This window comes from Elephantulus edwardii, unplaced genomic scaffold (assembly GCF_000299155.1).
Source record: "Elephantulus edwardii isolate Elephantulus edwardi_28Jun2011 unplaced genomic scaffold, EleEdw1.0 scaffold00103, whole genome shotgun sequence".
Classification (NCBI taxonomy): Eukaryota; Metazoa; Chordata; class Mammalia; order Macroscelidea; family Macroscelididae; genus Elephantulus; species Elephantulus edwardii.
The window spans coordinates 6,588,477-6,614,942 of record NW_006399853.1 but is presented as its reverse complement, the minus strand read 5'-3'; the positions used below and the strand labels follow the sequence as shown (position 1 = coordinate 6,614,942).

General features: G+C 38.7%; 1 protein-coding gene across 1 annotated transcript in view; it reads right to left on the bottom strand.

The window, feature by feature from the left end:
- The window catches only part of DCC (deleted in colorectal carcinoma), a 1,276,184-nt gene that overhangs the window by 342,400 nt on the left and 907,318 nt on the right, over positions 1 to 26,466 (bottom strand). Inside the window, exon 10 of the mRNA XM_006891717.1 lies at positions 1,785 to 1,933. Coding sequence (XP_006891779.1) covers positions 1,785 to 1,933 — 149 coding nt within the window. The remainder of the gene's footprint in view (positions 1 to 1,784; positions 1,934 to 26,466) is intronic.

Genomic DNA, 26,466 nt, shown 5'->3' with positions numbered 1-26,466 from the left:
GCTGGTAGGTCCACATAACTGAGGAATTCTGCATCCCAATGTCAAGTCTCTATCTTCAAATTTAATTATATATATTTTATATTTTTATATTATCTTTTTATTAATTATACATTTGTTTAATCTATGAACTCCAAATCCGCTATTGTTATATCAGTTCTGACACACGGCAACTTTCCATTGGGTTTCTGACCATGTACATCTTAATAAGAGGAGACTGTCTGTCTTCTCTCAAAAGGAGCTGGTGGATTGGAAACCCTGGACATGCACAGTCTTTTGGTTACCAGTACAATGTGCTAATTGACAAAACCACCGGAGTTCTTGAATTCATTTATAGGCCTGTCTACTTACTTTTACAAACAGAAAATTCAGAATCTGTGAAGAAGATATCTCCACAGTCATATACATGTCGCAAAAGACAACTGCCAAGGTTCATATGCCTCACTCTTGGCTTCTCTCATCTAAATTCTGAAGCTTCGTCTGACATACTTTGGACATGTTGCAAGGAAACACTGGTCCTTGGAGAGGGACATCATGTTTGGGAGAGTGGAAGGACGGCATAGAAGAGGAAGACCCTCGATGAGATGGATCGATTCTGTGAGTGGAGTGGTGGGAATGAGTGTGTCTGAGACGGCAAGGTTGGCACAGGATTGGGCGGCGTTTAGGGCTCTTGTACATAGGGTCACTATGAGTTGCAAGTGACTCGATGGCACATAACAACAACAACAACAACAACAACAACAAAGTCACCTACTTCTAGACTGTAGTTGTTATGTGCAATCAAGATGACCACAACTTATAGAGACCCTATGAATAATAGCAATGAAATCTTGCCCTATCTGGAGCTAACCTCACCATCTCTGACACATCTGCATTCCAGAGGAGAAGCATAGATTACAGGTCACGTGTAAGAAGAAGTAGAATAAACCTGTGACTGCAACTAACCCATTGTCATGGAATTGACTCTGACTCAAAGCAGTTTGAAGGCAGATAGAAATTGTCCCTTGTGGCTTCCAGCGCTACAAATATTGATGGAAACTTGACAGCCACGTCCATCTCCCTCAGTATTGCACTTGAAACCTGGCCTTTTTTTGCTTAACAGTTAAATTTTAACCACAGCTCCATCATGGTTCACTTTTAATTGAAAGTCACTGAAAACAGTAAAAAGTAATAAACAATAGACTGGAGGTGAAGTCTCTGGATGATACAACCAATTGACTGTCAACTGAATGACAGTTTGGGGATTCAAGTTCAAAATTTAAGATGTTCCTCAGACTAAAGAGCTGAAGGTACTCTCCTTTAAAAGATCAGTTACTGGTGGTCCTAAGGTGCATTGTTTGACTCTAACACCCATATGAGATCCCCGTGAATCAAAGCAAAATGATGAGAGAACAGAAATCATGTAAAAAGATATCAAGATAAGTGGTTTGGCTGAAGCCATTAAATGCAGGAGCAATGATCCTTTAGATGAAAGACTGAAAATGCCAGTACCTTCCAGTTCCAAGATAATTAAGCCAAAGGTGCCTACACTGGCCCAGGACTCTGCATCTGCACACCGAACATCAGCATCCTTTTTCCTGACTTTATCTCATTGCCCATTTACTTCTCTCTACGCTGTAATTCAAGTAAATTACTTAATGTTTCCAATAACAAGCACTCTAAAACTAATCAGCTATCCAATTAATTGCTGAAAACAAATGGAACCAAGCATTTGTTAGTCTTCTGCTAATTCCTAGCCTGTGATCTATCCTCTTGTTTCAAGCACTGTGGCCCCGTCTCTTGCCTACCTGTTCTTTTCCTGTGGCTTCCTCAGTGCAGAACAATCTGTAACCCTGGACTGGACCATTTGCATAGGCAGGGGGTTCCCAGGTAATTAGAATTGAGGTAGGTGAGGTAGATATAGCTTGTAGGTTTTCTACTGGCCCTGGAACTTGCACTGTAAGAGAAAGAAATTCATTAGTGTAAGAGGATTCTCTTTTCTCAAAATAAATAAAATTACATTTTTTTTTACAGTTCAGGAAAATCATATATAGCAGCACGGACTGGGTCTTAGAATAGCATAGAATAGGGATATAAAAATACAATAGAATTCTAGAATCCATTTCATTTTAAAATTCAAAAGAGAACTTACATTAATCTAAATTACTTATTTCATTTTGCAGCTAAGGAAACTGGCCAAAGGGTTTAAGTGACTAGAATAATGGCAGAGAAAGAATGGGATTCTTAATCTAAATTCTTGGGCTGGAAAATTCTTTACAAGTGTGCTTTTGCCTGTTTATTGCTAATAACTGCAGAAAGAAATGAGAATGTGCAATTAGAAGACCTGGACATTATGGTTCTATTTATGATTCAAACAGGCAATACCACTCTGAGTAATTTCACCACATTGTCTTTATATCAGCATCATAAAATCTTGCTCAATTTGGAATTCTTCATATGAATTTCAAGATTTCTTCAGCAATTTCACTTTCCAGTATTCCATTTTCTTTCACCCTGAATTATTTGCTTAATTAAGAATTAGTTCATGAAATTCAGTCACACAGGTCCACAATGGCTTAACCCAAATCCTTGGGGTAGTCTATCACCAAGAAGTGTGGGAATACGGGCCACACAGGGTGATCACATTGTAATGGTGACACCACAGTGACTCTCTGTAATACTCTGTTCAGTGTTTCAGCTAAACTAGGTAGCCTAATGGTAAGAAGCTGCATTGCAATCCTTAGGTATGTGGGTTTGAATCCACCAGCTGCTCCTTGGGAGAAAGATGAGCACTATTCTCCCATGGGGTTAACCAACTGCCTCTTAAAACCCATTGGAAGGTCAGCTATGGGTTGGTTCTGACTCCATGGCACACAACAATAACAATACTAATAGCCAATTATAGCAAAATTTTTCATAAACACAGATTAAAATGGGTGTGTGTGTGTGTGTGTGTGTGTGTGTGTGTGTATTTTAAATTCTATGCTAATTTACCTTTTTTTTGTTACCTTTTTGCATTAAAAGTTTGGGTTTTGTTCCATTCATATACACTATAGTTTTTACATTCCTTCATTTACATTATGTTTCATTTGATCATTCCAGAATATTGTGTCTTACAAAATTAATCACCATCGATCTACGTTCATTATTATCTCATTTTTTTTTCTTTTAGATCTCAGTGGGTCTTTCCCAATTCCTTCACCCTTTCCCTCTGCCCACCAAACTCTGTGACATCGTGATTTGCTTCCTCATTCCTCCTGCCCCTTCTCCTTCCTTCTTTTGGCATTACACATTCTGGTGTGTGCCATCCGGTCAGATTGTCTTCTACTCATTTATAGGAATGCTTTGAATTACAAAGTCTCTTCTGCATGCTATACGCAAGCTCATACTGGTTTTACTACCGAATGCTTTTATAGGTACTGAATATGTCAACTTTTCCAATGTTTCAGTTAAATATTGTGACAATAAGTATTTGTGAACTAATATCTGAATTTTTTAAAATGAACTCATAGAGTTTATATTACTAGTAGAATAACAATCTAGAAAAATAGGGCAAGATGGTTGAACAATGGAATTAATATCACTGCATTATACATGTTGAAATAGTTTAATTGATGTATGTTCTCCTGTGTATATTTACCAAAACAAGAGTAAAATAAAATAAAAACAAATAGCAAAACAACTTTAAAATGGGTTTCTATTAAATTACTAATAAAGTTGTATAACAAATAATGCTGTGAATGGAAAAATAATTTACAAATGAATTTTGTGTTGATAGGTACCATCAAGTCCATGAAAAAGATTTTACAGATGGCTTTTGTTGGTGGTAGGTACCATCAAGTCCACCATGTCTCCCAGTCACCCCATGAACAGCTGATCTGAACTTTCCTCTGACCTGTACTATCTTTGCCTGCTCTAGCACTCTCAAGTCCATTGCTGCAGTCACTGTGTCAATCCCTCTCCTTGAGGGTTTTCCTCTTTTGCACTGACCCTCAACCTTTCCCAGGAAGATGTCTTTTCCCAAGGACTGGGACTTCCTGACAACATACCCAGAGCATGAGTGTGTGAGGTGAGGTTTCACCGTCCTTGTCTCTACAGAACATCCTTCTTGTACTTCCTCCAAGACAAATCTCTTTGTCCTTTTGGTTGTTCAATATATATTAAATAATCCTCTCCAATATCAGAATTCAAAGACAGCAGTACTTTTTCTATCTCATTTATTATCCAACGTTCAGTTGGGTATGAGAACATTGAAAATGCTATGGCTTCGACCATCCTAGTTTTTAAACTGGCATTTCCTTTTAGCACTTCAAAGTGGTCCAGCATTGCTGAGTTCCCCAATGAAACAAATTTTTGGATTATCTGGTGTGTTTGGTTTTTGTTGTTGTTATTTGTTGTTGTTGTTTTTACTGCTGCTACCGTGCAGGGAGATTGTGAATAGAAGTCAAAACAAATAGAAGAAATGATGAAGAAAGAGTGCTAAATAGCAGACGTCAAAGACCAGCTCGAGAAGAGAAAATAAAGTATTACAAGAAAATTGGGGGAAAGCTGGAGCTAGGAAATTAAAAGGGACAATATGCTTGGCACTTTAAAAGTTGAAAGAATCTTTAATAAATTCAAGTCTTCAGTTGGAAAACTTAAAATTCTATGGGGAAAATATTGAATGATACAGGAAGCATCAAGAGAAGATTTTGTTTACACCATTCATATATCTAAAAATATTTTATTTAAGTACTTTACAACTATATCACATATTATTTTATTATTAAAATGGATAATGATTACTCTTAAGGATTTATATATAAAATATTATATTTAGGCATTTTACAACTATATAACATACTATTTTATTATTAAAATGGATAATAATCACTACTAAGGATATGGTATGGTATGGTATGGTATGGTATGGTATGGTATGGTATGGTATAAGTTTGTATGGTATGGTATAAGTTGGTATGGTGTGTAGTGGAGTGTGACATCAAGAATTATCATATTCAGTGAAACTAACCATAAGTATGTCACTTCCTTCTGGCTGGATATGTTTCTATATTAATTTTTTTCTATCACAGAAAGATGGTGTAGTACAAAGACAGTATTTTATATAACATCTCAGTGTAAACTATGATAGTATCTTGTTATCAAATGCAAGTAAAATATATAATTACTCTTATGTTATATCAGATACACTTGTTGAAGACTATCAACAATCTTTTCCACCTGTTAGTCATTTTGCCCTATCATGGTGACTTGTATGTAGCTGTGAGGTTAGAAGTTACTGCATCAGTATTTCAAATCTCATGAGACCACATGATTTTCATCAGTAAAATGTCATTGTTTCAGACTAAGACAGAACAGGAAGAAAGGTAGGGCAATATGTTTCTGAAAACTAAGCAATAGAAACCTTACTACTGGAAAGAGAATCACTGTCCATTATAACTCAGAAACATTACCTCCTTAGTCTAGAAGGCACCCAGACTACACAAAGTCAAAACAATGGACTCAAGCATAGATATAAGATGGCCCCAAACCAGTCAATGGTTCCAGCTACTACACACAAAGTCATCACGAGACGGAGCCACATTGATGGCAACTAATAATCACACAACTAACAGTCCACAAGGTCATGTTGATTTTACCTTACAAACGAATTAAGAAACATCTTCAGTTTGCTGGATTTGGAACGTTCACCTGAATCTAAGTAGGTTGTGTTGCTGTTATGTGCTGTTGAGTTGGAATTGACTCATAGCTAACCCTCCTGCAGGGGTTCCTGAATAGAATATGTGTTTTGTAATTGTAAATGTAATACCCATGTTAGCTATTGTTAACTAAAATAAGTAAATCGTCTCAACAATGCAAGTATAACTGCATCCTGTTATAAAAATGTTGTGTATTTTCCCTAGCTATGGATATCACCTATATTTAGACAAAAATACAATTCCTAACACAATCCCCTAAGTTGCAACTCCTATAGCAAAAACAACATATGAAAAACAGTTTGGTGTGACATCTGAATCCTGTACCGCTAAGATAAACCAGTAACTGTCCCTGAGTTATTTCTTTCAGATTTGCTCCTATGGAGTGGAGCCTACTTAAAGCAACACTGCTCACATAATCTTTTTGGGGAAAAAATATTTTCATGTTAGAAACATATTTGATGCCACCTACATATATTTTCTTACCAACCTAAAGTTGTGAGGATAATTTATTTGACACTTGAATTTTTTTGCCATAACAAGTATGTATTTGCTTGTCTTTTAAAGTTAAAGACAAAAAGCTTTCTCCTACAGAATAATTTCAAAACCACAAGGGAAAGAATAAGAATATAAAACTCATATATACTTATTTTTAGATTTGTGGTTGTAATTATTAGATGTCATCAACTATGACTCATAATGAGCCTATGAAAACCAGATCTTTCCTGCTCTGTCCTCACCTCTCTGACATGCTTGAGCCCACTGTTAGTCTCCACCTTTCTGAGCATGATGTCTTTCTCCAAGGAAAGGTTCTCCTAACAATGGGACCAAAGGAGGTGAGAAAAATTGTACCATTCTTGCCTCTGTGGAACACGTCTCAAGTGTGTCTGATTCAGGCTATGGGCTTTTCAATCACTCGCTATGCTAATGAGCACTGGACAATGAATAAGGAAGACAGAAGAAGAATTGATGCCTTTGACTGCTGAAAGAGCAAACAGATACATCTTAGAGAAGGTACAGCCAGTGTGCTCCTTGGAGACAAAGCTTTGTCACACATACTTTGAGCATATTGAAGGCTGTAATCTTTAATCTTCAAAAAAAAGTGTTTCAAGTTGTCTTGCCTTTCTGCAAGCAAGGTTGTGACATTTGCATAATGAAGATTATTCATTAATCTTCCCTCAATCCTGACACCACATTCTTCTTCATAGTGAGATGGAGAGAATGCTATTGAGATTTAGCCATTGTGAACTCTCTGCTCCATTATTTTTCCTTTTCTCTGGTTTTCCTTATTTGCCTTTCACATTATCTCTCTATATAAAACTGAACATTACTTCCATATTTTCTATCTCTGGGGTCTCTCTCTCTTTCTCTCTTCCTTCCTCTCTCCCTTTCTCTCTGTTTTCTGTTATATACATATAGATTGCAATTCTTATGGTGTATAATTAATTTTTGTCCTTAATTATTTTAATGCTCAAATTGTCCCAGAATTGGCCATTGGTATCTTCTTCAGGAAAACTGGGTGCTCTGTTCTTGTTATATCCATTGTGGTTTGGATAGCATTTAGTTTTGTTCTGGCCTAAAGAAATATCCCCACATCATCTTGACCCTGTGTCATGCTGGAATCAGATAGTCCTCAAAGCAGTCTTTTAAGAGCTCAGATTTGGGTGCTCGGTGTGTTCCTTGCTACTTCACCATCTTTGTTTTTTTGTTGCTTAAGCTGACAATGGTAGGAAGCAGGACCTAAACATATATACTTAAGCATGTTTTTCGTGATTCTGCAGCTATGCTTTCCTTGTAGTCAATCTCTGTAGCATTCTTTCTTGTCTATTGGTATTGTTTAGAAGGATTCTTGCAGCATGCTATTTTAAGTGGCAATAATAAAATAGAATTAAAGAAGTAATTTCCATGTCTCTCCCATTATGGACCAGAATCTCTATAAGGTTGTTCCCTCAGAGGCAAAGATGATGCAGTTTCATATTACAATTTTAGTCCTGTGGTCAGGAGGGAATGTTGCTAATGTTTTGTACCATAGAGTGAGAATCAACCTATAGTTGACCCTCCAGTGGGTTTTCAGAGGCAGTTAATCACGTGGAAGGAGATTGCCCATCCTTCTCCCATGGAGTGACTAGTGGCCTCGAACCGCATGCCTTCAGGATTGTAGTGCACCTTCTTGCCACCAGAGCTCCCTCAGGAGGGACAAGTCCTTGGAAAAAGACATCATGCTGGGAAAGATGGGGCATCAGTGAAAGAAAGGAAGACCCTCAATGAGTTGGATGGACACAGTGGCTAAAACTGAGCTTGAGTGTATCAGGGATGGTAGAGACGGTACAGGATAGGGCAAGATTCAGGTCTGTTGTCCATATTGTTACTATGAGTCATCATTGAGTTGTTAGCATCTAAGGAAAAAGCAATGTTGTTGCCACAACACGATTACATTCACAAATATAAAAAGGGGACACTTTGGACTCAGAATCTTTTAAGACAGAGAAAGCAGAGAGGGTATTGAAAATGAGTGAATGCTAGAGACCTATGTGGCAGGTTAGGTGGCCACGTTCCTGCCAGTTACCGGGGCAAACACATTGACCCAGTGAAGTGTGAAGTACTAAAGAATGTGCCCCTTTCCGATCTCTTGTGGCTAAACGGGAAGGGCATTATTTGCTGAAACATGGCTCAAGTTAGAGAGCACAAGCTCAGTTTTAAAACCATCAAATTCAAAGGGCATCGCCCCTGCTGTGAGATGTGACACATTCATAACTGGCTGAAGAGCTCAAGCTCTGATGTCTCTGGAGAGAGCACTCTCAGGGTATTGAAAGGCAAGTGACTAGGTGTGAGGGAGAGAAGTACAGTTTGGGAAAGTCATCCATCACATTAGCATAGGGGTACCAAATCCAAAACGACTCAACTTTTGGAGACTGAAATAGGAGAAAATGAGCTTGCTGGTCTCTTGACTCATTGAATTTATCATCCACACTCACTTACTCATTGCCCCTGAATTGGCATCAACTCATAGTGGATCGTCCTGCAGGTTTTTGGAGGCTGCAAATTGCACTGGAGGAGAATGTCCATCTTTCATTGACAGAGTGGCTGGTGTGTTAGAACAGCCAGAGAGGTACTGTCATTAGCTTAGCAATTCAACTCCCTATGGACCGTACCACCAGAGAGCCCCCTGCATTCCTAGTCGATGGTAACCTTACAGAGAAAGCAGAGGTCTGTGCAGTGCTATGGTGCTCTCTGAATTCCCCAAATCCCCAGTTACAGCAAAGAAGAAATACCATTGCTATCCCATACAGCCTTAGGGAGCAAAATACAAATTAGGAAGGTATGAGGCATAGTTTATGGGGCGATAGGGTGAAGGAGGAGGTTTCATAGCCTGTATATGTGGAAAGAAAGGGTTTGGTGGTGGTGGTAGGTATGTATCCCGGATGATCTTTCAAATTTGGAGACTACTAGAGAATCAGATATGTTCACAGCATAGTCAACTGCATCATCATATCACAACTTAAGGCAGCTTCGTGAGCCACATGAAGACTTGTATCCTACAGCTCTCGCTGGCAAGCCCAGGAATTGCTGACGGCGTCCTCACCCAGTGCGGAAGAAGAGGGTCAAAGCACGTTCACAGTTCCAGAATAATGACATCAGAGGGCATCCTGCCCAGGAATGTGCTCAAGGCCTGCTCTTTACAAGATGCTCCACATATACGTGACACGAACGGCTTTGTACATCCATCACAAATCTCACAGTATATCCTCTAATTAATTGGATTTTTATTTTTAATATTGTTATACGACAAAATTAGAAATAGTGTTTTGTTAACATTTTACACAAAAGAAGTGCTGAAGTTGATCCAACGTCCTGGTAGCTATTATGTCCATGTGAGGCTGTGTGTACTTTATCCAATTTCTTTAAACATATGTAGATTACTGTTTGTTGCTGAGAGAATAGTAGGCAATGAAACCTGTAATTTGAACTTGGTCTACACTAACAGTGTCAAACTGAATCCTATTCATATTCACCACCTTCATTCTTGCCTTCCTCATGGCCATAGTCAGCTGGTTCTTTGAACTTTGATGGCTTACCTGTTGTTACGACATCAAAGGCTATACATTCGGCATTGAAAATTCCAATGGAGTCACCCATGGTGGACAGGTTTCCACAAAACTTTCAAACCCAGACAGATAAACAAGAAAGGTATTAAGATCCAATTATGAAAAGTAACCAAAGAAAATCTTAAGGATCACAGCAAAATGGTTTCTGAAACAGTGTTGCAAGATGAATCTCTTAGGTTGGAAAACACTAAAAGCACCCAAGGTGTGTGAACTTGTTGTAAAAATGGACTCTCGCCTATAATTGATAGTGATAAAGGTATAAGACCAGATAGGATTTTTGTCTGTTGTACATTGACCATCAGGAGTCACAGTCAACTCAAAATCCAAGTTAAAACAACAACCAATAGACATTATCAGTGTGTATCTTTCAAACAGAAGAGGTTCAGCAGCTATAGGAGAAGGAAGTGAAAGGACCATTCAAAGCCTCTGCAAAGATTCGTTATGGATGTTTCCATCAATTTCTAACCAAATTAAAAGTATAATTTTAAAGTTTAAAGCTTCGATCTGCTTGTTCTGAGAATTAATTGCCCTTTAAAGCATCCTCATATATATTTTTAAACATTTGGATGTGCGAGTGGAGCGGGGGATTGATCATGGGGTTGTACAATTTGATAGGTGGAGGAGTGGGGGAAATTGGAAGGATCTGGTCTGGAAAACAACGTATTCAAATTTCGTATGTAAACTAATACAATAAAAAAAATAGTAGATGATTTTATTGTATTTTAAAATTTTCTTTATATCCTTATTTGTTAACACCAGGAAAAACAAACATCAAAGGACTACCATCAAATCATATATACAATTAATTTAAAAAAATAGCAACACGTTAATTTAGAACAAAATGCTGTCAGCTTGAGAACATTTTTTCCAACATTTCTGGCTAGTAGCAAGACTTTGTGTTTCCTCTAACCAATCAAGTGCTTATTCTTCCTTACAATGGGGCTATAAATTCCAATTCATAAATTCTCTAATAATTTCCCTTTGAATTATGTCTCTAAATGTGCCCATCAAGGGATAATTCATTGTATAAAAATTATGAAAATATGCATATACACGTGTGCATATATATTTGGATTTTTACCTACAAGGTACATTTCAACATAACTTTTATGCATTTACATATGTGCTGCTTTATATTCACATGAGCTGTTCGTGAGAAAAAAAGAGAAGACTCAAAAATGTTCAACAATGGGAATTAGATGTGAAATCAATACAGATAACAGTTTCAGCCTTCCACTTCATTACGTTTTAGTATGTCAGTCAAGAAACTTAACGGGCTTAACTGCTCATCATTTCCAAGATGCCTTTGATATTCCCCACTGATCTCCTCAGTTGGACAATAATTTCATGGCAAACTGCATCTAATTTTTCTCCATCTTTATTCAAGTTACCTATTTCTTTAAAGAGGAGAAAGATTTCAGATAGATGCATAATCTATGCAAGTAACTCATCAATCAATGTCAGCCTAAGCAACTGGCTTTTAAATTTCAATACTGCATTACAGTAGAAATTCATTATAACACCTGTATCCAGGAACAAATTAAATACTTATGTTGGAGTAAATGAGATGTATTGCATGTCAGTATTTGCAATGGGAACAGTAATTTCTGACTATATAGAAATTTATAGTATGGCAGCGAACTTCATAATGAGATCTTATTGCATATTAACCCTCAAAAAATGACATATAAAAGTTGGCTGAATTTTTAATAAAGTATGACTGGTCATATTTCATCCTACTGGAGCAGAGTGCCTGTGTATTTTTGCGTGCGTGTGAGTGAGGAGGAGGGTGGAAATGCAGAGAGAGAGACAAAGAAAAAGATATGAAGAAAAAAGAAAAAAAGAAAATGTTCACTGTGTGTTGTTGCCATTGTAGGGTGTCATTGAGTAGATTAAAACTCCTCGTCACCCTGTTGGACAGAACTGCCTTCGTCAGTTTTCATAGCTGGGATATCTACAAAACCCAGATCATTCCCTAGCAAAGTCCCTGGGTGTATTCAAACCACCATCTCTTTGGTTAGCAGCTAAAGATTTACATAAGAATCCTGAAATCATAATTTAATAAGCTGCAACTGTTAATTTTCAGTGGTAGTGAAAGTCAGGGAGAATGGCTTCTTGTTCCTACTCTACTGATGATAGACATCTGTCATTGACATCACGGAAGCTGCAAAGTCTGTCAGAGAATGAACACATTTTTCAAGAATGAATATATTAATTTTTTAGAGGTAGGATCCAGAGTTTCCAGGATGGGGCTTTATGGTAACCAAAGGTGTAGCTATTATCTTAGATTTCTGAGTTTAGTTTGTGTGTGTGTTTTATCAAACACTCTGACAACTAGTTACTCTTTGTCATCAAGTCATTTCTGGTGATTGTTAATTATGGGAAACACTTTGAAAAGGCATTTTACATTCCTAATCAAACACTGGGGGTATGAAGCAGGGCTGTAATCCCAAAGGGTTATATTGTTCAGATCCACCAGAGAGCCAAGGGGAAGAAGGATGAGCGATCTCCTTCCATGTGATTTACCGCCTCTGAAAACCCATTGGAGGGTCAGCTATGAGTTGATTCCAACTCAACAGCAAACAACAACAATGAAAAGCTGAAATGCATTTGTGCAAAAGATTTTCAATATCATTTTTTAAGCTATGAGTATTTCAAGGACATTTTAATTCATCTGGTTGAATTTACCAAAGATTTTAGTTTTTAAAGTGCTAGGTACGGCAGGTGACTGCCAAGAAGTTATATTATGATTAATATATATGTATTTTTAGTTTTATCCTTTCTCTTGCTCCATTTCTATTCAAATATCTCTCTATCTTCCCTCCTGACTTCTCTCTACTACAAATAATTGGTCAAACTTAAAGGTAAATTATAATCTAGCAAATATCAGATCTTAAAATATCTTGAGTTTAAATAAGTTCTTCCTAATAATCATGTGAATAAGGGTTTTTTGTGACAAAATCTTTAGAACGATTGAGACATGCCACTCTCTTCATAAGACTGAAAGGAGCTGATATTTCTTACCCTATTACACTGATGTTTCTCAGCTGGAAGTCCAAAATGAAGACAAATGTTAGTGTCAGAGAATATGCAGTTGAACATTTGAATATTTAAAGTCTTTTCCAATGACTGTGTTGTACAATGAGTTCCACTATTCCTAAATCACCCGTTTAACACTAACCAAATCTCTCTCTCCATTTTTAAGCAAAATTAAGTGTACTTGAAAGAAAAAAATAATTACATCTCATGTGTCATCATTCAAACCATGACCTATTATAATTCACATGTCCTCAATTCGGATCAGAATTGTAAGCAGGTTTTTACTGCTTTGTTCATGGGCTGATTTTAAAATTATCCTGGAGTCAGTCTTTCCAAAAGGATAGCTAGGGATTTAACTAATAACCTATAATGATCAGCACAGATTTAGACCACAGAGTTCTCTGGCAGTAAGCAAAGTTCCTCTGCTGATGATCTCCTCACTGACTGTGTCTCCAGTACAAGCCATTTGTGAAACTACTTACGTTTGTTGCTAATAAAGCTTGCACTTTGATTGCCTCTTTGATTTTTTTTTCTTCCTGTAGTTAACAGCTTTAATGATATTTCTATGAAATCTGTTTCTATTCTGTATGGGGAATGTAACCATCAAAAAGCCTGCAGGCAATGTAATTATTAACATAATGAAACCTTTTCTTGACTAAACTATACATAGTTAGGAGATATGACAGTACTTTGGCAAGGATGAAGTACAAACTATGGGCTATGTTTCTATTACGAACCCGCAAGAGTCTGACAAGATTTGATTGGAGCAAACAGTCATTACCTGTTCATTTCATGTCTCATTTGAATAGTTGCTATCTGCTAATTCCCCAATTCTTTTGAGTCAATTTTGACTCATGTGATTTCTAGTGGGATCGAAAGTGAAGAATTGACATGCAAACTAAAAGTCAGCCGTTGGAACCTCTGGAGAAGGAGGAAGTAGTTGGCGTCCATAAACAAGGGATGGACAACGGGAGATAGGTGTTGAAGGGAGTGGGTGCAAGTGGATGGAGATGCTGGTAGATTATGGAGCAGGAAAATAAGTGGGTCAAGACATATACTTAAACATTTACAGGCTTGGAAAACCTGAGGGGAAATTCTACTCTCTCACAGGAATTGATTTGATAGCAGTGAGTTTGAGGACTTACTCTTTTTTTGTTTTTCCCATCAGCTAACTCACTCTATTTGTATCATGAACGTATTGCTTATATAGATAAGTGTGCCGTAGCATTTTAAATGATGTTGTTGTTATTGATTGCCATTGAGTCGAGCACAACTCATAACGACCCTATAGCCAAAGACTGAATTCTTTCTATAACTATCGACATTTATCAAAGTTAATAGAGCTTCCAGAGGCATGTTGTTTAGGAAGTGGATGCCGCTCCTGCTTCCAAACCTGTCTTAAACTGGGAACTCCACCGAACACTTTCCACCATGGGTAACCGATATGACATTTGACACCCCAATGGCACAAGGTTCAGCATCACAGCAACCCTAGTTCACCTCAGTACAGAATATTGACATTGCTGTACCATTTAGAAGAATGTTCCTCCAAAATATAGTAGCGACAAACTTTAAATACAAAGGCCCTCCCTGAAGTCTTGTTGACTCTACACAAGAGGCTTATAGAGAAAAAAAAATTCAATATACTATATTGTCGGTGTTGTTATGTGCCACTGAGTCACCTGCAATGTATAGCAACCCTATGTACAGCAGTTCTGAACACTTCCCTGTCCTGAGTCAGTCTCACTAATTCTGACGTACCAATCCCTATTGCCCAAGATATTGTATCAATCAATCCATCTCATCCAGGGTCTCCCTCTCTTGTGCTGTCCATTCATACTTCTGAGCATGATATCCTTTTCCAAGGATTGATCTCTCCTGGCCACATGCCCAAGGTATATGAGACAGAGCTTCAAAATCCTAGTCTCCAAGGAGAGACTTGGACAAAACAATTTGTTTTCTTGGCAGTCCATGGTATGTTCAAGACTCTTCTCCAGCATCACAACTTGAAGGCATCTATTCTTCTTCTGTAATCCTTAGTCATTGTCTAGCTCTCTGAAGCATAACAAGTAATTGAGAAGATCGTGGCCCAGATTAGGCACATCTTTGTCTCTAGAGTGACATCATTGTTCTTCAATACTCTGGAAAGGTCCATGACAGCAGATTTTCCCAATGCAAGTTGTCTTTTGATTTCCTGACTGCTGGTGTTAAGAGTGTTGTTTGTGGATCTGAGCAAGCTTTAATTGCTAGCAACCTCAATCTCTTCTCCATCTTTCATAGTGCTGCCAATTGACCCAGTGGTGAGAACATTTGTTTTCTTGATGTTGAGCTTCAATCCATATTGAAGACTATAGTCCTTGATGTATTACAGTAAGCTCTTCAGGTCTTCTTTCATTTCAGCAAGCAAGGTTGTGTTATCTGCATATCATAGGTTGTTAATGAGTCTTCCTCCAATCTTGATGCCACACTCCTCCTCACAAAGCCCTGACACCCAAATTATCTGTTCTGCATATAGATTGAATAATTATGGGGGCAGAATTCATCCCTGACACATACCTTTCCTGATTTTGAACCATGCAGTGTTTCTTTGCTCTGTTGTGAGGACTGCTTCTAGGTCCAAGTATAGGTTTTGTATAAGCACAATCAAGTGCTCTGAGATTCCCATATTCCTCAATGTTAGCCACAATTTATTGTGATCCACACAGTCAAATACCTTTGTGTAGTCAATGAAACACAGATAGACATTCTTCCGGTACTCTGTTTTCTGCTAAGATCCATCTGACATTGGCAATAATGTCTCTAGTGCTATGAGCTCTTCTAAAGCCAGCCTGTATGTCTGGTAGTTCTCTAGCCTTTTTTTAAAAAAGAAAAAATATGAGTTTTGACCAGGATTATGTCTACAAATCAAATCTGGCCAAATGAATGCCTGATTTTTCACAATAAATTAAGCCTTCTCAATCTTTTTAAGAATTTTCTACATATCTAGTGCTTGTTATAGCTTGGTAAATATAAGTTTAGCTACTTTTTTTTTTTAGCTACATTTTTTAAAGAAGAGCCATGAATTAAGACTTTCCTTAGGAAAGATACAAGTTTCATGCTTCTTATAATTATTGAAGGGTGTGTATATGCTTCAATTACATTTCTGTACACAGACATGTCAGTTATCTATAAATAGATGTGTATCAGCAAAACAGATGCCTTCAGCTTATACAGGCTTCAAGGGTTTTCCCATTGTGAAAATATAATTAAATTCCAAGCAGCTTTCCCCAAGCTGGCTTGTATTATGGTCAGAACGGGGAGAATTGCTATTTCATGTTTGTAATGTTAAAGGAGCAATAAGTAGCATGTAGAGGATGCTTGTAGAAAGAGCCTTCTTGCCCCTCCTAGAGGAGAGGGCAGTGGCAACATTGGAGGCAGTCAAGTCAGGAAGGCAGGCTTTTATCTATCAAAATGGGAAGATACTGACTTAAAAACCGTACCATATTTTGGGATGGAACTTCAGGGGTTATCTCCTTCTAGACCCTTAAAAGATAAAGTTTACCTTGGGTAAACTGGTTCTGCTGTTGTGTCTTTTAATCTGAACCAACTCCCAGCTGACCCTCCGGTGGGTTTCCAGAGGCAGTTAATAGCACAGGAAAAAAGTCCTTCTCTCACCTCCCACTAAGCAGCCAGTGGATTTGGACCTTATGCTTTTGAGACTACAGCATAGCTTCTTACCACTGGGCCACTAGAGCTCTACAAGGTTTCCCCAAAGGCTCTTTTAGGAGGGCTTTAAATTATGGAAGAAATTGAGAACTCTATATCAGTATGGACTGAGGCTCAATGTCAAGAAGACAAAGATTCTCACCACTGGACCAATCGGTAGCATCAGAATGGATGGCGAAGAGATTGAGATTGTACACAGCTTCAGTTTGCTCGGCTCCACAGTCAACACTCTTGGCACCAGCAGCCAGGAAATAAAAAAACGTATTGCGATGGGAAAGTCTGCTGTTAGGGACCTCTCTAAAGTACTCAAGAGCAACGGTGTCCCTCTGGAGACTAAGGTCTGCCTGATACAGGCCATGGTTTTTGCAATCACTTGTTATGCATCAGAGAGTTAGACAATGACTAGGGAGGATAGAAGGAGAATTGACGCCTTTGAGCTATGGTGCTAGAGAAGAGTATTGAATGTGCCATGGACTGCCAAGAAAACAAACAGATCCATCTTGAAGAGGGTTAAACCAGGCTACTCCTTGGAGGTAAGGATTCTGGGGCTTCGTCTGACATACTTTGGACATTTTGTAAGGAGAGACATGTCTTTGGAGAGGGACATCATGCTGGGTAGAGTAGAGGGACAGCGCAGGAGGGAAAGACCCTCTTTGAGGTGTATTGATTCAGTGACTGGGGTAATCGGGATGGGTGTGTCAGAGGCAATGCGATTGGCACAGGATAGAGCACGGTTTAGGGCTGTTGTACATAGGGTCACTATGAGTCGCAAATGACTCGACGGCACATAACAACAACAACAACAACAACATCTCCTAACACATGTGTATCACAGAAGACAGAGATATACTTTATCGCCAAGCCGATAGGGACAGCTCAACCAAAGCAATTGCTATTGAGGTTAAACTGATTCATAGCTGACCCTCCAGCAGGTTTCCAGAGGCTGTAAATCACACAGAAAAAGCCTGTCCATCTTTTTTTCCTGTGGAGCAGCTCATGAATTTGAGCCACCTACCTCTGGTTCGGCAGCACAACTCGTTACCCACTATGTCACCAGTGTTACCTAGGCAATGACAAAGGTCCCAGGTAATAAAGTTTTGGTGACATAAACAAGCAACCAAAAAGCATAGCTTTCCCATTAAGAGACCTGGGTCCAAATCCAGCCTCCACACGCAGGCCATGCCAAGACGAGTTACTTAGTGTCTTCAGACTAATTTCCATGAGGGCGACACCAGTACGACACAGGGGAGGTGTAAACAGTTTATACATTTGCCTGCTTACCAAAGACTTGAGGCTTGAAGTTACCCCCAGAGGTGCCTGGGAAGAAAAACCTGGCGATCTACTTCTGAAGAAAGGACCATTGAAAATCCCGTGGAGCAAAATCCTGTTCTAATGTACCTGGAGTCACCATGAGGCAGGATTGCTGACAATTACTTGGTGAATCTCAGTGCCTGGCTTGTTGGTTTGCTTTTGATTAAATTAAATAATTTATGAAAGGTATCTCAAAGTCAATGTTTCATAAATATTAACTACGTTTTTCAGCACGCCAGGCACTATGGGAAGTGCTGGGAGAAACAAAAGAAACTAGAGGCTCCATAGAGATGTGTAGTCTAAGGTGGCTGGGCCACCAGGAATTAGAAGAGCCCAGATCAAGAGTGGTCGTGGCTGTGTGTTGGGGGTGGCATTCAGGGGCCAGATCATGCAGGCTTTGTGGCTGATCTTTCTCTTTTATTCTAAGAATCAGAAGGGAAGTGATGAGTTTAAGCATTTTGCACTTTGATATATAAGATGAGTAAGTGAAAGAGCGTAAACATAGGTGCTGAGGGAACATTGGACAGTGGAGAAAACTGAATGTGAATGATAGTGATGGGGACAATGGGAATAAAACGTTACAAGAGAGGAAGACCCTTGATGAGATGGTTCGATTCAGCGATTGAGGTAATGGGAGTAGGTGTGTCAGGGACAGTGAGGTTGGCACAGGATAGAGGAGGGTTTAGGGATCTTGGTAGGGTCTCTATGAGTCGCAAGCAACTCAATGGCAAATAACAACAACATATAGAAAGTAAGTTTAATAGCATTTGAGATGTTAGAAGTAAGAGAATTACGACAATGGAAGAAAAAGGAACAACTCCTGTATTTCTGACTTGCCTTAGCTGGGTATTTGCCGTCTTATTCAGTGATATGAGACATGGACACATGAGCGAATAGAGCAAGTAGCTGTCTATTGAAGAGAGCTGGATATGACGGGTTTACAACCACACTAGGTTGATGATGCCTTATTATACATACAGATATCTACCCGGTCAATTATCCCCATATGGACAGTCATAATAACCTGATGTATTTCTTCATCATTACTTCTATTTTAATTTCTTGGACTCCTTAGCTAGATAATTGCACACCAACATCTATGAACAACCTCATCACATTCTCCTCTCATCTTCATTTATTTTCCCTATCACTAACCTTTTTCTTTCCCTCTTATAGACAGAGCAGTTATTTAGGAACCTTGATTGCTTTCCAGATTTTGGATTGTGCATTATGTTCCCATACCAGCTCCTATAAAACCTTTTTTTAAAAAAAGACACTTGAAAAAAATTGCCTCAATTAACAAATCAGACTGTGATAAGGAGTTTATTTCTTCTACTTCATTCCCCCCCTCCCCACGACCTGAGCAGCATGTATGTAGTTTGAGGTCTTTGGCTCACATTCTCTCTTGATCTCTCAGAAGAGCTGAAGATAAAATACCTTTCCTAACAGCAGCCACAATAAAATTCCAATAACAATGAAACTGGGTAAACATCTGACCTTGACAACACTGAAATTAATATTCACTTTGCAATTCCACTGACATTTATCACTGAGAAGTACCTTAGCCCCTTACACATACAGGCATGGAAAGGAAAGATTGATAATCACACGGGGCAGAAAACCTAGCTGTCCTGTATCTCTGAGAAGCATCTAAAAAGGCTCCCGGTCGGCCGGCTGAACTACCTTGAGGATTAAGTTTATTTTATTTTCAGTATTCAAAAGATAAGAAGTTTATTAACCACATGGAAGGCTCAGGCTTGTTCTCAGATAGCGGCAGAAAGACAAATAGACTTCAGAAGTAAATAGACTCCTAGGAGATGGAGAACGACTTCAAGTACAACTGAACCCTGGAACACGGGTGAGCTGCTCCGAATCAGAAGATGTGTTCCTCCTCCACGCGACTGCCTTTGCTTTTATGTACATCGGTGTCATCTGCTGTCAGACCAGTAGAAAAGCAGTGACTGTGACGCATGCTCAACAACTGTCAATTATGGTGCTGAATAAATACAAAGGGAAATGCTAGCTAAGTAGAAATGTTACCTACGTAAGTAAAACATATGTATTTGATGTGTTAACTGTTATATTCCAAGGATCTGAAATGCAATGCAATTTAATACCATATTGATAATGGTAATCCACCAGTAATCCAATAGTGATGACCTTTTATTTCCTCTTGGCTGGATATAACAGAAATGGCGTATGTATGGATACATATATGTGTGTGTATGTGTATATATATGTGTGTGTATATGTATGTATATGTATGTATATGTATACATATGTGTATCTATATGTATATAATACAGATATGTGTGTATATGTATGTATATGTATACATATGTGTGTATCTATATGTAGATATTACAGATATGTGTGTGTATACACACATACATATTTGTTGTTGTTACTATTATGTGGGACATATTTGTTGTTGTTGCTATTATGCCGGCTGAAGTTGGAATAAATTATTAGCTGGCTCTCCCACAGATTTTCAGGGTCTGTAAACAGCACAGAAGGAGATTGTCCATCTTTCTCTCAGGGAGCAGCTGGTGCATTTGAATCGCTCACCTTTGGGTTGGCAGCACAACTCGTTACCCACCAGGCCATCAGACTTCCATGTACAAATAACTGACCCCCAATGCTCATACATTAACTAGTATAAAATAAAAAGTTCATTTAAAAATACATATGCCTAGTAGATGTGTAGTATGTTACATGATGATGTAGGAAAAAAAATTAACCTGGGAGGGAAATAAGTGGAGAATGCTTTAAATAAATTTTCAGGGGGGAAAAACATGAAAAGGAACTGACTATAATAGATTTGACAATGCTTTCATTTAGTCCCATCGTATTAAAAATGCTACTATTTCAAAATGCAATAAATATAAACATTCATAAGCATTATACTCTATATTATTATTTCATGCAAAGCTCTACTATTGGGTTCACATATCTATAGCACAATATCAGCCTGGGGAAGCCATGTTTTAGGAACCCGACAGCCACTTGTATCTTGTGTGTATCAGGAGAGAGAATACAGATGCTGTCAAGATACTATGATGACTCATGAACACATACATTTTTGGAAATCTTTGCACAGATCTGCAAAATAGACTATAAAAATAGAGAGACTATAGAACGAACCATATTCAAAGTGATATCATTCATCAAACTTTTGTGTTTAAATAACTGATCCCATCCCAAATGTGGTATGTTAGATACGACGTTATTACTGGCGGTTAAACATAGTCTTAAGTGATAAAACCTACGATGAACATTAACCTCAACTAACTTTTGCAGGAGTCCTCAGCACTCATTGTAAATAGCTTGGAATGAACTTCAAGTCAATTGACACCTCTGAAGAATGGGAGTAATAACAATAATTACTTGTTTACTTCTTTGCAAGGACTTTGCAGCATGACAGTCAACTGAGACTTAAGATCCAGTAGGTGATTTTTAAGATGGAGCATAAAGTATGTACCATCAGGTGTGCCTTGCCGTGACCATTAGCGTAACTCACCGAGACTGACTCAGCTTCTGTAACGCCAGGATTGTACTGGTTACACTGCTATCACTGTTTTCTGACCTAATCCTTAGCAATGGTGAACTACAAATAGCAATTAACTTATTAACAACAGGCTGTTAAGTAGAGCCCACCTTCATCTTCCCATTTCTCTGAAATTATTATGGGTAATATTAATATGAGCAAACATCCAGCTATACCTATATCTGCATCATTCATTATGACAGACAATAGCCACAGGTGGCCATGAAGTATTTGAAATGTGGCTCTCTCAAACTGAGATCTCTCGCTCTCGCTCTCTCTCTCTCTCTCTCTCTCTCTCTCTCTCTCTCTCTCTCACACACACACACACACCCCTCACTTTAGTTAACAGTGTAGTGGGAATGTCATGATAGCTTCAAATTCTAGCATTAGTTTGATCTCAGTTAATTTTGTCCTCTAACCCAGGAGTTAAGTTCTCTGGCAGCATAATCTGTAAAAGGCCGAGCTGATCTGGACGTTCGAATCTACCAGTTGCTCCTCAGAAAAAAGACAGGCAAGCTTTTCCCCATTACGATTTAGAGCCTCAAAAGACAAATGGGAGGTTGCTGTGAGTCAGAATGGACTCGACGCTACTGACTTTGAATTAGGATGTAGACGTGGGATTGAGCTAGAATTCTTCCTCCCAGGTATTTCCTAAGTAAGAGGAATTGCTTGAGGCTAAATTTTAGATATTCTAAGGTGGTAACACATAGTTGTTGTTGTTTTTAGGTGCCATTGGGTTAAATCCAACTTACAACTTACAGCAACCATCGGATTACATATCTGAACCCGGTCCCATCCTGTGCCATCCTCACCATCTATGATACACTTGAGCCCATTGCTGCAGTGACCGTGTCAATCCATCTCAATGGAGGATTCTTCCTATCTTTCACCTTGCCTCCATCTTGCCAAGCTTGATAGCCCTTCCCAAGGAAAAGCTTCTCTTAGCAACACGTCCAAAGTGAGACACACCTTTGCCATCCTTGCCTCCAAGGAGCATTTCCAAGGCATGCCTGCCCTTCTTTTGTCAGTCAGTGGGGTATTCAGTATTCTTATACAATGCTATAACTCAAAGCTTGTAAAAGTTGAGTCAATATGATGGCAACAGTGACTGGGAATATATAATCTCAAAAGATACTTTATGGGTCTTTGCCTGAAAGTTTTGGTCTCCGCATGTTCTGAGTTAGTTCTAAGTTAAGAGTTTGCCGAGACAAGACAATGTGTGTTGAGAGTCAAAATCAAAATCCTTCCTTAATTCTTTGACTTTTCCTTGGGCCTTAAACCAGGATGCCATTGTTGCGATTCTGATGTATTCACAAAGCAATGAGGTGATATACTCTCTGGGTCATCCCAGAATAGACACCCTATTAGAATGCAATCCACTTAATGAACATAGGCAAAGTGCATGACAGAAAACAAGCTGGTTCTGGGCTAATATTTATCTTGGCACTAATTTGCCCACCTCTGGATCAGTTCCTTGAAAACTCTTGGCAACTGCAAGTTTGGGGCACTGATCTAAGGTCTTTTCCTGGTTAATATTCCTTTCTGGTAAGAGCCACATCAGATTACACATTACAGATTACACTTCACTGCTTTGCCAGGAGTGCTTTCTAAGCTGGAGGGTCCTCTGTGATTGACAAATACGTCTGTGTCTTCTGTGCGCAGCAATGTGCGTTTAGCTGTAACGGAGTCATTAGGGACAAGGGAGGGCTTCACACTTTAACAGTCTATCACATGCGAATGATCCCATCTTTTCTCAACAACTATTCAACTTAGTCACTGTCAAAAGCTAAATTTACAATGCATTGGGAATTTGCTGAAGTAAATGTAGCCTTTATTTTATTTTCTTACCCAAAGGAATTCTTAAAAATCTTTGAGCTCATAACCAAATTAACTACATAAAGTATACACACATTTGACAGTAGAATCAACTCTCTCTAAAAATGAATCCAAATCTTGTCCCTTACACTGTTAGATACCTATACCCTTGAAGTCAAATCGTTGCCTACTTTTCAAATTCCAACAGATGGTCCCTCCCTTCACCTACATTTGAGGTTCAAAACCCAAGAGTAAATTGGACTCTTCTCACTTCCCACATCAGACTCAGCAATCTTGTTGTCTCTATTATACAATAACATGATTCATTCTTTCCACTATCAACACCTCCTCAATTACCACTGAACCTCGTTACCAGTATCGATTGATTAAACTGCTACGTTGTAGCCTTTTTCTCAGCTCTGATTCTATTCATTTTAAAAATGAAATATTATTTAATCATCTTCCACTCAACTTTCATTTGGAAAACTGGATAATCAGATTATATATTCAAACAAGGAGGTACTGTACTGGTTAAATATAGGCTCAGAGTGCCTTCTTGAGACTTCCAGGTGACAAAACCGTATAATCTTTTAGCCCAAATACTTATGATAACTTCGTAACTCTGTTGCTGAAAGTGACAGCTTGAAGTAGTCACGTGCTATTGTTGTTGTGTACCACTGAGTTGAAACTGACCCACAGCTGATCTTCCAGTGGGTTTTCAGAGGCTATAAATCACATGGGAAGAGACTGCTCACATTTCTCCCATGGAACAGCTAAAATCTTCTAATTTCAACTCATGCCAAGTTGTTCTACGTGTAAAATGCCTGTAATGAGGACTTCTGACCCAACCTACATTTTCTTTCTACTTCAATGATCTGAAAAAGAAGGGGTTTGTATAGAAAACTGTGTTTCCCTACAAACTCCCTCAGTGAATTTCTTACTGCAAAGTAGAAATTATACCTTTATAATGTCACTGTAACAACACAAGTGTATTAGAGTTAGAAAATAATACTTAAATCAAATTATTGACTTTTTGTGTAATGTGTAAGAATAATCACGCATTACAGCAGGCAGAATGTAACAAGGTGTTCCAAGAACCTATAAAAACTGTTGAAGTGATTTAAAAGCAAATTTATTTCATTTTGATTAGAATTTCCACGAGACTGTTGGTTTTAGTTGCCACTGAATCGGCCCTGACTCACAGCACACACAGCACCACTGTCCAGTCCTGCTCTCTGCTGCTGTGTTTTAGGACATGGTTGCAGCTGCTGCCCATTCATCTCATCATTGATGGTCTTCTTTTTGACTCACCCTCTATGTAACCACGGCCACTTCTGGTAACATGCCCAGAATATGTGAGGTGAGATCCTGACATCTTTGTTTATAAGGAACTTTCAGGCTGCACTTAGAAGATTGGTTTGTGCTTTTGTTTCATTGTCATTGTTTCATTGACTGACTTCTAGTTGACCCTCCAGCAGGTTTCCTTAACAGTAAATCGTAGGGGAGAAGAACACAGATCATTCTCTCCTGGAGCCACTGGTGGATTTGAACTGCCAGGCAAGTGCTACCTTTGGCTACACAGCACAACTCCCCATGGATCATGTCCCCAGGGCTCCTTGTCAGTCCATGGTCTGTTCAATGCTCTTTCCCCTGGCTATTCAGTACTCGTTGGTGCTGACGTCCTTAGCAAGTCGTGCTGATAACGCAAAGATGGCACCTCTGACAATTTAAATCTGCCAGGATCTCTGCAGAAGAACAATGAACAATCTCCTTCCTCCTTCTGTACGATTTAGAGTGTCAGAAAAATCTACTAGTGGGTCAGCTATGAGACAGATCCAATCTGACAGCAATGAGTTCTTTACATATTTTTTAACACCACATTTCAAAGTAATGACTTTTCCTTTAGTTTACCTCATTCATTGTCAAACTTTCATATGCATTTAGAGAGATGGAAAACATGTTTGGATCCAGTGCTTCTTAGTCCTCAAAATGATATTCTAGTTTTTTATGACTTTAAAAAGATCCTTAACAGATTTCCCCAGAATATTACATGCTTTTTTTTCACTAAGTGCTGTTTCTACAGGCATTGATTATAGATTAAAGTAGAATGAAATCCTTTAAGTTTCAGTAATTTCTTCAGTTATTATGATGTTTCCTACTTGTCCAGTTTTCTTGATAATGAGTGCAATCTAATTCTTTTCGTTTCTTCAGTAAAGGTATCAAGTGTTTTGTTTTGTTTTTTTTATTTTCTGCAAACAAGACTGGGTCATCTTCATATTCCACGCTGATAAATGAATCTTCTCCGAGTCTTGATGTCACATTTATTCCATACAGTGTCCAGCTTTGTGGATTGTTTCTTCAGCACACCAGTTGGACAGGTATGGTGAAAGTATACAGCCTTGAATCAGCTTTCCCGACTTTAAACCATGCATTTCAACCTAAATCCTAGGTATTAGTGAAATGGCATGGACTAGGACTAGCCACTTCGACTATATTAAATTAGGCACCTGCATATTTCTTGAAGTGATACTTTCTATATTATGCTTCCACACTTCATACTGAAACTACAGATAGACAGGACAGTGTTATCAAATCAGAGTGGACTCTAATCTCAGGGTTTTCTCAAAGCCCTCCATCAGAATTTCAAAAGCTAGAGGATATAAAGAACTCAGCTGGTGGATTCAAACCACCTACCTTTGTGTTTACCACAAAGCCACTAGAGTTCCATGAGTGAGTGTGTGTGTGTGTGTGTGTGTGTGTGTGTGTGTTGGTCACAGTGCTGCTAGTGCCACCTAGTCAGAAGAACAAACTCATAGCTGACCCTCCAGAAAGATTTCTGAGGCACTAAATCACATAGGACTTGACTGCCCATCTTTTTCTGGCAGAGCAACTGATGGATCCAAAGTGTGAGCCTTTGGGTTGGCAGCTCAGCTCCTTAGCACTGCACCACCAAAGCATGGATAGATAGATAGGTAGGTAGGTAGGTAGGTAGGTAGGTAGGTAGGTAGATAGATAGATAGATAGATAGATAGATAGATAGATAGATAGATAGATATAGTTAGCATATATTTTTTTGTTGTTGTTATATACCATTAAGTCACCTGTGACTCATAGCGACCCTATGTACAACAGCCCTAAACCCTGCTCTATCCTGTGCCAATCTCACTGTCTCTGACACACCCATCCCCAATTATCCCAGCCACTGAATCAATCCACCCCACAGAGGATCTTCCTATCCTGCGTTGTCCCTCCACCTTCCCAAGCATGACAT